Raw genomic sequence first — 14,241 nt, 5'->3', positions numbered from 1 at the left:
ACACAGCTAATAAAGCAAGAAATATGGTAAATACATTTCATACAACCTTAAAATAATTCAAACAATCATACAACAAATCCTGAAGCACTTCTGTGATCTGCAGTCTTAAGATGATGTTCGCTGTTCTGAAGTGTTTACAAATTGACACTTTTTTTTTTTATAGAAAGGTTTTGTACTGGTTAATAAAACCACAGCCTTAAAATTGTTGGCTTTCAGTTACAGAGGTAACAGAGAGGTATCATCTGAATTCACATCAGAGCTTTTGAAAAAAAATGGCATCAGTACATAGTGTGCCTCCTCCAGTGTCCAAAACTCTTTGTGGCTTTGCCATGGCCAAGGAATAGAGCTACAGAGCTCAACAAAGCAGCCAGTCTCCCCGAATACTTTGAGACAGTCTGGCACCCTTCCTCTTGTTTACTGATACAATGCTCTGCTAAATAGAAAATGAAGCAGAACCTCAACTAACCAAGAGAAGTTCCACACAAGTCTGTCAATATTGACCACACCTGGGAAGTCATGAACAGAAGAGGAAAATAATTTTATTTGACCAACCCTCAAAGTAGATTTCTAGAAATGCTGCTGTGAAGATGGGAGAGGAAGAAGTTTCCGTAACATATGCTGAGCTCAGAGCAGAAATAAAGTGTTACAGATGATTTGTTCAGGGATGATGTAAGCCAGATTGAAGACACAAACCACAGCAGTTCCAACTTGTTTTCCACAAGAGCTCACTCGGAACAAAGGTCTATTTACAACAATTTTCAACTGCCTGTGGAAAAGCTACTCCAGATGTTTCAAACATCATTGTTGCTTCAGTTCACTATATGCATGCTATGGGTCCATCTCAGAAACACCTTGAATAAACACTGGAGTGTAACGGACACCAAAGTAACCTGTCTCCAATATTAAAATTATGGTAAGTGGAAGAGAAGCTTTTGCACACTTCAACATTTTATATTGCTCAGGCACTGAGAATCAATTACCTTCAGCACAGGAGTTTTCAACTCTAGGTTTTTGCTAGAGCCGCTGTCCATTACTCCCACGTTTGAACAACTGGGCTACACTTTATCCTTTCACTTTGTTATAATCTGAATTTATTTACATACAAAACAATAGACAGAAGAGAGTTCTCTTATATTAACCCAACAATGGGCACCTTCACCTTGTAATAAGAATGTCTTAGACAAGGCAGCTGCATTTACTTTAGGAGCATACATAAAATTCAGTGTGCCAGTATCAAACAGAGACAAGAACATCAGATCATACAATGGCAATACATTCCAGTGGGCCCTTGACTATTAGGTGCAAAAAAAAACCAAGCCAAAGAACCAAAAAAAAAAAACCAACCCCAAACTTGTCACCACTTTAGTTCCGTTTCGAATGCTACACAATGAATAAATTACATCTTTCTGGGATAGTGTTGCTTTTACTCCTACATCTCAAAGAAATTCCAAGCTAATTAATTAGAGCAAGAAATTACATTGAGCAGGATAACGTTTTAAATGAAAGAAATGACTTAGAAACACCAATCAAAGATAATTTGATTATGATTAGCTGTGCTGAAGTCAAAGTCATTAAAGTTGATGAAGAATGTTTTTACACTGGTCTATTCTATGTAATCCTTTACCTACGCTATGCTCTGTAGTTCAAGTCTAACAAATGGTATCTGATAATTCAATATCGAAGACTAAAATACTTTCAATGCACCACTTGCTTTCCTACACCAACATTTTTCCAATAAAAAAAAAAAAAAAATCAGTAGCAAGTAGATTTGAAAAACTTTTCCCCAGAACTTTAGCTTACCTATCATTCTGAACTATCATTCTGATTTTTACCTGCTTGTCTTCTACATAGTCACGTTTAAATATGGCTGCTGCTTTATTCTGAACAGTCCTGATCCTGCAAAAGTTACAACCATGGTTTGGTAAGAAATCATTCCCTGTGCTTTCTAGCAACTGAGGCCGGCCCAAAGGTACAACATTTCTTTCCATGCTCTCAGCTGAAGTGACGAGCAAGACGAGCAGATCTATAATCAACACGCAGCTGAACAAAGGAGTGAAGGATGTTCTTGTCCAGATTAGCAAGTTGTTCTCCTGAGCAAACTTGCTTTAAATTATCCGGGGCTACAACCAGAAGATTGCAAAGTGCATGCAAGGTATCAAAGAGCTGTAACACTAGCGCAATCTGTGGTTAAGAGAAAAACAGAGAAAGACAGATATTAAGAGTTAGAGTTGCTTGAACTCTTATGACACAATGTCCGCCTAGATTCTCAAAATACTTCCTCCCTACAGAGGATTTACATCCATCATTCTCTCCTCACGTGTATCTACAGATACATGCACATATATGTCTGCAGGGAGATACACACACACAGAGATATACAAAGAGAGATATACATAGAACACATAATAATGCAGACTCACTACTTCCGCAATAAACACACAGCCTGCAAGCAATAAAATGGTATCAGGAAACTCTCTTATAACATTATAAAGAACTGCTGGTATAGTAACAGAATATATAACATCAGTACCTGAAATGCTGATGTTCCAACAGAAACAAACTATTTTCACGAAGGAAAAATGCTTGATTAAAAATAGAGTTCTGCTACTAATTTCAACACGGCTGTACATCACCAACCCATACATGCTTACCTTGAAGTCTTTGGCACACTTCCTATATTCAGCCACGTCACAGATGGCTAACATGCCTCCCATGCAACTGTAGGAATATTGCTGTAGGTGTTCATAGATAAGTCGATGAAAACGAACTCCGAGTTCCATCAAAACTGTGTCCACATTCTTACCATCCATAGAATTTCTAATCTTTTCCACCTGCTTTCTAACATAGCCACAGACTTTAACACAAGCCTATATAATAAAAAGGAAAAAAAAAAAAGAATTAGGTAATTTACTTTCTAGAAATACATTCTTCTCAAAGTGGCTTCCACATCATAAGCTGAACATCAGTCACTAAGTCTTTAAACTTCTCAGATCATATAATTGAAATTAGTAATTTTCCAATTAATAGCTTTCCAACGGTTTTTTATTTGCTACATAAAGATGCAAAATGCGAGTAGAAAGATGTTTGCAAGACAATATTCAATTAAGTTATAATTCATATCAGTTCAGAATAGAACATTTTAATTTGGGCTTTTAATTCAAACAATGATCAACCAAGAGGGGGTGTGTGTGTGTGTGTGTGTGTGTGAAGTGATTAAAAACCTCTTGTTGGGCAGGTGCAATTATAAACCCAAATTAACAACCATGCAGGCATCCTCAGACATGGATCTGTTGGAGCAGGTCCAGAGGAGGGCTACAAAAATGATCCAAGAGCTGGAGCACCTCTGCTGTGAGGACAGGCTGAGAGAGTTGGGGTTGTTCAGCCTGGAGAAGAGAAAGCTCTGTGGAAACCTCAGAGCAGCCTTCCAGTACTTAAAGGGGGCTTATAAGAAAGATGGGGAAAAACTTTTTAGCAGGGCCTGTTGTGATAGGACAAGGGATAATGGTTTCAAACTAAAAGAGGGTAGATTCAGACTAGATATAAGGAAGAGAGGGGTTTTTTGGGTTTGTTTTGGTTTTTTTTTGTTTGTTTGTTTGTTTTTTACCCTGAGGGGTTGTGAAACCCTGGCCCAGGTTGCCCAGAGCAGTGGTAGATGCCCCATCCCTGGAAACATTCCAGGTCAGGTTTGTTGGGGCTCTGAGCAACCTGATCCAGTTGAAGATGTCCCTGCTCCCTGCAGGTGGTTGAACTTTAAAGATGGCCTTTAAAGGTCCCTTCCAACCCAAAACATTCCATGATCTTCACTTCACGTCCTACTACTGCACTTCTCCCATTCTCACCTGGCTGCAGGCATTCATGCAACACTCTCACTTCTTCCCATTGGCTGTAGTTTGTTCTCTACTTCTCTCTGCATTGTTCTCTAACGAGAGCCTAATGTAACCCAGCACTACGGCTTCCCAGCAGCCTGCAGGCTGGTAATCAGACAGATCAGTGGTAGAGACAATGTTCTGCAGCAAAGAATGTTCATGCCATACCCATAATGCTTTGTCATGCTCCTACCATTCTAAGGGGAAAAAGCACCCAGCAACTAGACAGTACCTTATAATTGATTTTCTGAAACTCATAGCTTAAAGCTAATTATCAGCTAAAAACCTTGTTCCAAATCTGGGCCTCTTGGGAGGGGAAAGAATTTGACAGTTCGTCCAGCACCTACTGGTTTGTGTCTGACACTTGATACAAAACTGCTAATGTTCCTTTTCAGCTTGAGAAAAGAGTCCATGGAGTTTGGTGGTGCTTCATGCAAAATGGAATAGCTAAGTAAATTAATCAAATGCACATGTTGCCTAATGCATGTTTGACATGGAACATCTTGTACCAGGTACCACTCATGAGCATTTGAAGCTATACTGATGAACAGGGACTCAGTTTACTTACATTAGTATATTGAATCAAAACATTGTTTTCATCTTCTGGTTTAAAATCTGTCTTCTTTTGCTCTGCAGCCAAGATGTGCTTCATCTGTCCAATCATACAATTCAGTGTCCTTTAAAGTTACAAATACAAATTGGGTTTTGAAGGGAACATTTTAATTTCCTTTATTTTTATATTTACATATACTTATATGATTCTATACAAAAGTAAGCAGCATAAAGCAATGAGGAAAAATACCCCACTACCTAACATTTGAGTAGTCTACAGAAGATATAGTAAAAACAAGCATTTATGATAAGAAGCAAGCGATGCTAGGACATGTCAAAGGAAATACTTCATTTAACAGACACACACACACGCACTCTTCTGAAGTTGTAATGAAATTCACTAGAGAAGATACACTTGATTCTACGTAAGCAGTTAGAAAAAGAAGAATCAGCCAAAAAAAAACCCAACAACCCTAAAAACTCTTTTGTCCAAGTTCAGTGTCCTGCAGCACAGCACACAGCATGCTGGCCAGCTAGTTTTAAAGGGGACACATTAACTGCAAGGTAATCCATTCAAATCCAGCTCATTAGAGAAACTCGATAGCATTCTTCAATGCAGAAGGAATCAGAAAGCTGAAGGAAGCATTCCAGAGTGTAGCAGCATTAGATCACATTGCGTATGACTCAGAAGCAAGCATCAGAAAACACTTGGAAAATGAAGGGGGGGGTGGGGGGGGAAGGCAAAACCTCTTCCTTTGCCAGAGCTTTGTATTTCTTTTCTTCTCAGAAATCTAATAAGAGTTTTACAGCACCATTTATTTCTCCCTCACAGAACTTATCTTTTCAGAACATTATCTAAGGTCAAGGCTCCGGTTTACTTTAAGTCCATACCAAAAGTTAAACAGCAAAGCAGCCGAACGAGGCTGCATACCTCTTTCGGTGCCTGCCTTTGCCAGGAACCACCCTCTGCCTTATCCTTTTTGTTTTTCCCCTCCCCTTTTCCTCACCGCCTCATCCCTCTAACCTCCCCGAAGAAAACACAGTCAAGGCCACTATAGGCCTTGAAGGAGTCAAGTTGGGGTGAAGGAGAAAAGTATATACGTATCCAAAGAGGGAATAAACTTCTTTTCTATGCATAGAGCTCAGACTTGCATTTCAGGTGTACTTCATTTAACAATTCACATACCAATAGAAATTTAAAGAAATTATATCTTGCATTCTCCATATTCCTATTTTCAATAAATACTCCCAACAAGGCTGTTTAGACAGAATACATACTGAAAGAAAAACCAGCTGAACTGATTTTGTTTGGCTAATAAATCACTTTGACAAAGGTAAACAATTGCCTTGAATGCCACTCAAGAAGATGCTATTGGTCTTTTCCAGATTTGATAATGTTGAAACTATCAACGTTTAGAAGTTTGCTTTTATTTTTTAAAGGAATGATCTAGTTTAAGGAAGACAACCAATTCTCAACAGCATCAGTGGCACCACAGAGCAGCATGCAAGCAGGTACACAAACACATTTTACATGTAACATTAATCTCAAAGCTAATCTTTCTTTTGTGCCAAAGCACAAATGTTTTTGAAGTCTCCATCCAGAAACCTTTGAACATATAGTTTTCTAACAGAGACTTGTTATCATAAGTCTTACTATCACTTTTAGGACATGAATTATTTTACACACTTACAAACTATTCTAATGCTGATCACTGACATACATCTGTCTAGATCTAAGCCTAGGGCCTCACTGGCCCAGGTATTTCAAACTTTGTGTTTAAACCTCTAAGGTCACTTCCAGCAGGAGCAGCTAAAATCTCAATTGCCACTTACACATCCTCTATCTCCACCTTTATTTTTGCACCTGTAGAAAACGCAGGTGCAAATAATACATCAAATCTCTTCCTCATCTCTGCAGAAAGTACCAGGTAGGACCCAAATGCAGTGCTGTTTTTTCCTATACAGTGCTGTTCTCATTCCTCTCCAGTATGGTGTGATCCTTAAAAAAAACCTCAACAATAATTTCCAGAGTAGCCCTCATTACCCACAGGATGGCTTACTTCCATTACTGCAGAGAGAAAACAGGTATAGAAAGCTTAGGTAACATGTTCTAGGTTGACTAATGCCACCTTGAAATACGGGAACACTACACGCTTCCTGGACCAAAGTAGGGCATCGCACAACAGCTCCGTTTCCTAACATTAAGCTTGTTAGTTTGTTATTTTCCTCTGGTACAAAACAGCTATGATTTTAATTTACATTTTTTATAGTTATCCCCTCATTTTTATTTGGAGAAAAAAAAAAGAGATTAAATGAGGCGCTCACAACCTCAAAGCAAGTCAATGTCAGACTCAAAATTATTGCAGGTCTACAGACTTCTATGACTAGGTCTAATCCATAGCACTGCACAGATTCAAGCAAATCATCTAACCTATTTTTGTCAAACTTTGCTCCTACTGGAAATCCTGCAAGTCTTTAACCTATTTCAATCATCATTCCTCCTCTCTTTAAAGTGGTTTGAGACAGTAAGGTAAAACTGAATTATTGCACTCTTTCAAAATAACCAAAATCATTTAGCATCCTTGCAGAAGTATTTGTGGGTCAGAAATCTGCCATGAGGAATAAGACCCTTTAAAGAAACAAAAATCGCAATAATGCATACTTATAGATTTAAAAAAAAAAAAAAGTATTTAAAAAGTCAATTTTGTGTCCAGAAATAATTAATCCTTTAAAGGAAAGCTAACATACTTCACAAAGGAGTTTTACAAGGACTAATGATTAACAGAAAGGGTAAATCTCTACTTGCCTATCAATGCCCATATCCAGCTTCACTTCCATTTGTTCTATAATATCCTTCTTCTTCTGAAGGCATTCAGATAATTTAGGAGAAGAACTGCAACAGTAAAAAGGGTTGGGTGTGTGACAGTGTTAAAATATCAAAACAGATTTGTCTGCTGGGTCCGTTACAACAGGATTGTGTTACGATTTCCCTTCCCATCCCATCAGAAAGGACTAGTTTAGATGGAGTTAGCTAGCTTCAGAGCAACAAATCAACAGCCTGAACAGCTGTCCGACCCTGAGCAGGATTTGCTGAGTGCCGATACATGCTGCAACACGCTTTAGGCAGCATTGTGTTTACCTCTCGGCTGCTGCCAGCCCCTGGCAGGTAGGCGAACACATCTAGCTTTTCATGCACACTAATTCACAGCACATTAGTGGGCTCTACCTCGAGCGTATCCAACCCCTAGCTCCCAACAACATGCAGCTTTCACATAGTTCACATGTGGCTCCCAAGGCGTGGGCAGCTGCTCCCTCTGCAGAGCCTGTGAGGTACCCCCAGGAATCTCAGCAGCCCTGATATTGCCAGCTCAGCCCCAGGAGCAGCCATAACCCCTTCTAGTCCTGGCCTGTAATGAAGCAGTGAGGTCTCTAAGGAGAAACTTGCCTCTCCTTCCTATCGACACTCTTGGAGCTCCCCCTCTCCCATCAGTTCTCCAAGGTACTGACTTGTTTTACTTCCCTTCTCCCCCCTCTCATTACAGCATTTTGTTTTCCCACAACATCAAGTTGAGCCACTCCAACAATAAACTCCTCTTAACAGAGATGAAGAATGAAAAAAACCGCTTTCTTCACCAAAAATGACCATTCACAAAGGAAATTCTTATCAAAATAAAGTACCTGATCAATGGCATCAGATGATCATTGAATTGCTTGTCAAATAAATGGAAAATAGTATTGGCCTGGTGGACAACATCCAAGAAATAAAGATTTGCGTTCTTTGAATCAGATGAGGGAATGCCTAAAGCAGAAAAGGTTTCATTAGGATTGTAATGATATGCAGTTCCTATAATTAGCATGATGATTTTTGAAATATGCAGTATGTTTCCACAATGCTTAAGTCACAGGCTTAAGAGTCAAAAATTTACCATGGTGCCATATATACAATACTTCTCATAGCTGTATCAGGTAATAAGCATAGGGACATCTTGCTTGTACAATTTCTAAAACCAACACGGAATGGCCAATTTAAGTATTTCTCTGAAAACGAGTTTTATGCTTTCACGTAAGAAAGACAGGTTCTCACTGTCAAGATTTTAACTTCTTTAACACAAGCAGTTTTGTTACTTACTGTCACTTTTTAAAATGCACGGGTATGCAAACAAGCATGGAATTCTTATAAAACTTAAGACACTAAGCCTTAATATAAAAATATTCTCTTGGTATGGCACAGAGAACAATTAAAAGAGGTAGGGAGTGCTGCTGTCCCAGTTTCTGTGACAAATGTTTTTGAAGACAGTAGCATGTTTCCATCTGTGCATCAATTCCCCAAATGAAAGTTACACTTTAGAAAACATTAAATGCTGACTCCCAAATACACAAAACAAATTTCATTTAACCAATACATCCTGAACAAGGCCAATCAATAAGGCACAGCAAGGACCCGCAAAGATCATCTGCACGAAAATGCCAACAAGATGAAATGCTCAGAAAATATTAAACTTACCAGCAAGGCCTGTTTCTAATGCGTAATCGATGTGTTCAGTACATAAGAATTCTACAAGCATAGAAAAAATTCTGAAAGCATTCTTCGGTAAGTCAGATGGATCAGAGAGCTTTAAAGAAAAAGAAAAAAAAAATATCCTAAAGGTCAGTTCTACATACATTTGAAAGTTTATCCAATACTGCGTAGGGGATAAGCTTAAAATGTAAAAGGTATTCCAGAATAATTGGAATTTTATTCTAAATTAAAAGTGTCTATACAGAGAACTATTCAGGAACAGCCTTTAGTATCAATAAACACTTCAGCATTAACAAGTAAACTGAAGTTTACATGCCACAAATGCTACAAAAAGCAAAAGTATAAATGGTTTATAGTAATAACAGTAATAATAATGGAAGATATTAATTAATAGCCCTTAAACCACAATTGTCCAGATGTAATCTGAGGAATTATGCAGAAAAGCTGACTCTATCCATGCCCTGCTTTTTTTCTCTTTTACCAAGCTTCTGCCACTGGCCACAGTCTGAGACAGGACACTGGGTTAGATGGACCTTCAGTTTCACCCATTGCAGTTGTTCTTTTAGCACTGCCACAGTACCGCAGGAAAACATAACACAAACTGAACTTCAGCTGCATTTATCACTGTTCAGCTGGAGTCAACGGAGCACAAAAATTTTTATTAAGTGAAGCAATGCCCATATATACACAGAGCATCTGTACCTTCATGAGCTGTAAGCAATGTGGGATTTTGGCCAGCAACCTGGCAGTAAATCCCTTTTCTAAAGAAAAACGCAACAGGGCTTTTGCACATAAGAAATACAGCTTTGGTTTTTAAGGAATTATGTGAAAACTTTATGAAGATAGGAATAAGAAAGATTACTATTGCAATTCAAGTTAATTTACGTAACAATACTACCAAAGATTTCTGCTATATTAAAAAAAAACACAAAACCAACGAACAAAACAAAAACCCCCAACAACAAAACACCATTAGAGATTTCCAAACACCAAAATGTTGCAATACACGATCACATTCAGAAATACCAACTTATATTTTCTAAAGCAGTCACAGCTGGGACACACAGCATACCTGCATGCATCTGTCATGTGATATAAATATTACAATTTAGTTAGCCAGGGACATATTTAACTTCTCTTTTGCATAGTGAGTTGCCCTGACCACAAACAAAACCCTAGCAGCATGTATAACAGAGAAGTTATACACCTGTAATTCTAAAATCTCCTTATATGCCGAGACCCATTTAGCATTGGTTTCTACCCCAATACATACAATTGTTTTCAGACCAAGTATGAAAAATTCTGATCCCAACAGGAAAGAAGAAAAAGAAAATAGACGTTGTGCACAATTGGAAGAAGTTAGTTTATATCATTAATTTAACGACCGTTTCTAGCAACTACCATGTTGAGAAAAATGATCTACCTGCTTGCCTTGCAGTCACTGACTTTTCACCACTAGGAAGGCGGTCAGCCCAGAGTGGACAGGTAACAGTGCTATATGTGTACTTTATTTTATCTTTGGACCCTTGAAGTATATCAAATATTAAAACTTCTAAACATCTAAATGTTAAGTTTTTCTGCGCTAAGCTAATTTAGAACGTTAGAGGCATTAAAATTTGTCAGAAATCAGTATAGTTAGCTAACAAAAAATCCCTAGCTTTTAAGTTTGAAATTAAATTTCAAGGATTTTCATTTACACTAAAGCATCAGACAAACAGTAACTGACAGACAGTAAACCCAGAGATTTAAACAGAAGGAAGACTTTTTTTTTTTTGTTACACTAAAACATTGAAAGAACAGTAGAGGGTTACCAAGGTAAACCATGTTAAAGATTATTCCTCTCAGCATTTTACTGGTGATATTCTCTAATGCTAGAAGAATTGGCATTTGACACAGGAAAACAACTGTTGAACTATTCTCTATATTTTTAAAGCAGAAAAAAAATACGCTGAAGGCTTCTCAAGTCTTGGGTCTAATTTAGTATGAAAAGCAATGTACACAATAGGTTTAACCCCCTACTTCTTCCAAAAATAAATAGTATTAAAAAACAGAAAACACAACTAGATCCACATTTCAAAAGCAAACCCTTAGCCTCCACCATGACCCTGATTCAGTAAAAAACACAAAAGAGAATTAATTTGTTTAATAATGTCCTTTCTTCCTTCCTATCACACGTCATCTGAAAATTGAACCTCAAGATTTAATTCCATGCAGAAAATTGTATCACTAATGGAGATCACAGGAAGCAAACTTACCCTGTGACATCTTTCAAAAGCTTGTTTAGTTTCTTGCAAAAGGTTAACCACTACTTCTTGTGACAGAAAGGTTTCTCCGTGTGTGTCAATACTCGGCCCCAATGGTAAGTTTGTACGTTGCCTTATTCTCTCTTTGAGGTCTTGAATACTAGAACAAAGATATACCAAAAGAAGATTTCACTGGATGGAAATTTTGATGTTGAAATTCATCAATGATTTAGGATATTTTAGTTGTTAAAAAAACAGAACCCAAGACACAGTTTAGGATATGCAAGCATTAAGACAGTCTTGCAAGCTTAAAAAAGTCGCCAGTAAATGCAGAGCTACCACCTCTGATCCCACGGTCAACTGTGCTCTACCATGGCATGTTCACACCATGGGACCAGCTATTCCCCATTGAGGAATAACAGTCATTTCAATTGAAACTTGTGGCACTTATGCTCTGTGGACAAAGTGTAGCCTCCATACATTCTGTCACATTGGACTTTCAAAACACTAATGAAAGCTTTCTGTCTCATCCACGCCCACAAATCCTCTCATCCTCATCCACTACCTCAGCAGTCCTGTTTTAGTCAAGCATGCTCCAACACATTTCCATGCATAACACAACCCATAAAGTCAGTCACTACAATCAATTTAATTTTCCCCAAGAAAATTAAATTTTCATCTTTGTTTTTTAATTCATTTAATTACTTTGCTGCTGCTGTTCTCTCCAAATCACTTTTCATTCCTGACACACTGAACCCAATAGCTCTTTGAAAGGTGCAGTAGTCTTATCACCTCTGCTTCACACAAGTTTTAATTCTTCCTTTCCCACTTCTCGCTACTCCTTTATTAGAGTTTCTCTACCCTGAGGATAATGAAGTCTTGTTTTACCTTTCTCTAAGTCCATTGCATCTTCTGGGCTCACTAAGAGCTTTCTCACTGACATTGCTATGGTCTTTTCCCCTTCCTAGGTCTTGGGAGGGGACCACAAGACCTAGGCAGGTGAAAAAAAATGTATGCTTTTAGATACACACATATACATGCTTTAGGTACCTTAATTTTGCTTCAGTCCTTTTGTGGGTCTGGATCCTAAGTTGAAACATAGGTTTAACTGGTATTTTTAATTTCCCACGAGTGTATAAATACCATGCATCACCTTTCACATGTACCAAGAGCAATACACTTTTTAGGAGAAGTTAACATATAGTGATAGCAAATTATAAAAAGCTATACGTCATTTTAGTAGCCTGCTCTTTTGCAGTTCATCACCATATATCTGACATGGCAAATAGTATGTTTCTCCCCTTACCACCTCCCTTCCGTTCTAAAAGCATGAAACTTCACAGAAGAAACTTACCCTCCAGTGCCAATGGACCTCTTCTGGTGGTTTTTGGAATCATAATAGCGTTGCAGAATCATAGCACTCCTAGTTTTCAAATAACCAATTTCCACCTCAATGTAATTCTCCAAGTACGAAATGAAAATGGATTTGATAAGCTTAGACAAGAAAGTCTGCTTATCAGTACCCAAGTTAAATTCCATCAATTTGCTTGACAGATTAGTAGTTCTTTATGCAAAAGAAACAAAGAAGGGGAGAGGAGGAAAAGGCTGAATTTGTATGAATTACAGCATTATATGTTTGTAAAGTACATAGCACAACGGAATCCTGATTGCGATTAAGACTTCTAGCAGCTTTACATTTCAGTAAAGAATTTCGCATAATTCACGTTTAATTACGTACAGTACAATTGCAATCAAGTAAGTCGTCAGTGAGATGCAGAGGACAGGCTTTTGCAGTTTTAAAATTACTCTCAAAGATCGCTATACTAAATACTGCCCATTAAAAATAATAATGGCAATTTTCATTTTTCTTTTGGAAAGCAATCATTGTAAAGGTTAATGGCCATAAAAATTTTTCAATTTTATGAGAAGTTTACTTTTTTCACTTCTCTTCCTACATCTTGATAAGTCAATCTATTACAAGAGAATATCTACAACAATAATTTGATCATCAATTTATAAATACCTTGTATATAGATCATAGAGATTCTTAAGATACTGTTCCGCATCTGATTTCCTGTGTTCTTCTAGCTGGTCCTTCACATAACTCTGTAAAATTTGGGTACATCTGTTAGAAGACTAACTAGCAACCACAGGTCACACTCACTACTTGCTAGATTTTATGTATTTACTGCAAAGTGTATATCTTACTTAATGTAATTCATATAGTCTTTGTTTTTAAATCTCTAATTTACAGATCCTGCATTATCTACAGACAGTTAGATGCATCTTTTAGAAGAAAATTATTTAATAATACAAAGCCGTAGTGTGTGAAGCAAAGACAAAAGACAGATTGCTTTGAAAATATGCTTGACCAACAAACAAAATCCCCTCTTTTTAAGAATCAAAAGCACTGGAGGCCTAGGGGCGTTTCTGCAATTGACAGTAAGCAAAGGAGATGCTTACATATTTGCTTATCATAATACATACACAAAGCAGATATAAGCTTAGAGACTTCTTCTCACTGAATATCTGGACAAAAAAAATATTATTTACCATAAAATACTAAGTCAAAACTAACACACAAATATGGGGTGAAGCACAAGCTCAATCTCTGCACTATAAGGAGAATAACATCTACAGGGAAATTACTTTTTGTAACGAATACTCATGTTGTTGACTTTACACAGTGAAGTGAGCGTATTCACAGGATGAAAAACGTAATATTTTCAACTATTCCAGACTTTCATATAAGTATTGCACTAGCTGTGAGACAGCATTCACGTCATAAGTTATTTTCGCTTATTCAATGCTAACCTCACACATGAAACTCAATTCCAAGAATGAACAGATTAAAGATACTTATTAAACGTGAAACCTCTTTTCCTGACATGTTTTTGGCAGGGGGCATATAGAAGAAATCAAATATGCGTATGACACTTTTTGAATTAGCTAATGAACACATCGATTCCTTTATAATTTTACACATGGAATTTGAGTATTTTCAGTGGCACTGTATTCAGACTACAAGCAGCTTTATTTGATATAGGCTTGATTATCTGTC

At 37.5% G+C, this 14,241-nt stretch overlaps 1 protein-coding gene across 3 annotated transcripts in view; it reads right to left on the bottom strand.

Moving 5' to 3' along the window:
* Nucleotides 1-517: 517 nt before the first annotated feature.
* Nucleotides 518-14,241, bottom strand: part of EXOC5 (exocyst complex component 5) — a 29,050-nt gene continuing 15,326 nt past the window's right edge. Inside the window, exons 10-19 of one of the 3 annotated variants that reach the window (XM_082485707.1) lie at nt 13,204-13,286; nt 12,535-12,744; nt 12,231-12,266; nt 11,193-11,340; nt 8,923-9,031; nt 8,097-8,217; nt 7,225-7,311; nt 4,435-4,543; nt 2,652-2,867; nt 518-2,181 (exon numbers count right to left, since the gene is read on the bottom strand). In XM_082485707.1, coding sequence (XP_082341833.1) covers nt 1,993-2,181; nt 2,652-2,867; nt 4,435-4,543; nt 7,225-7,311; nt 8,097-8,217; nt 8,923-9,031; nt 11,193-11,340; nt 12,231-12,266; nt 12,535-12,744; nt 13,204-13,286 — 1,308 coding nt within the window. In that variant the 3' untranslated portion in view covers nt 518-1,992. Of the gene's footprint in view, nt 2,182-2,651; nt 2,868-4,434; nt 4,544-7,224; nt 7,312-8,096; nt 8,218-8,922; nt 9,032-11,192; nt 11,341-12,068; nt 12,126-12,230; nt 12,267-12,534; nt 12,745-13,203; nt 13,287-14,241 lie in introns of all 3 variants that reach the window. The other 2 variants (XM_082485705.1, XM_082485706.1) reach the window with 2 other exon arrangements.

The sequence above is a fragment of the Vanellus vanellus genome (genome assembly GCF_965231255.1).
Source record: "Vanellus vanellus genome assembly, chromosome: 6".
Lineage (NCBI taxonomy): Eukaryota > Metazoa > Chordata > Aves > Charadriiformes > Charadriidae > Vanellus > Vanellus vanellus.
This window is presented reverse-complemented; position numbering and strand designations above follow the sequence as displayed.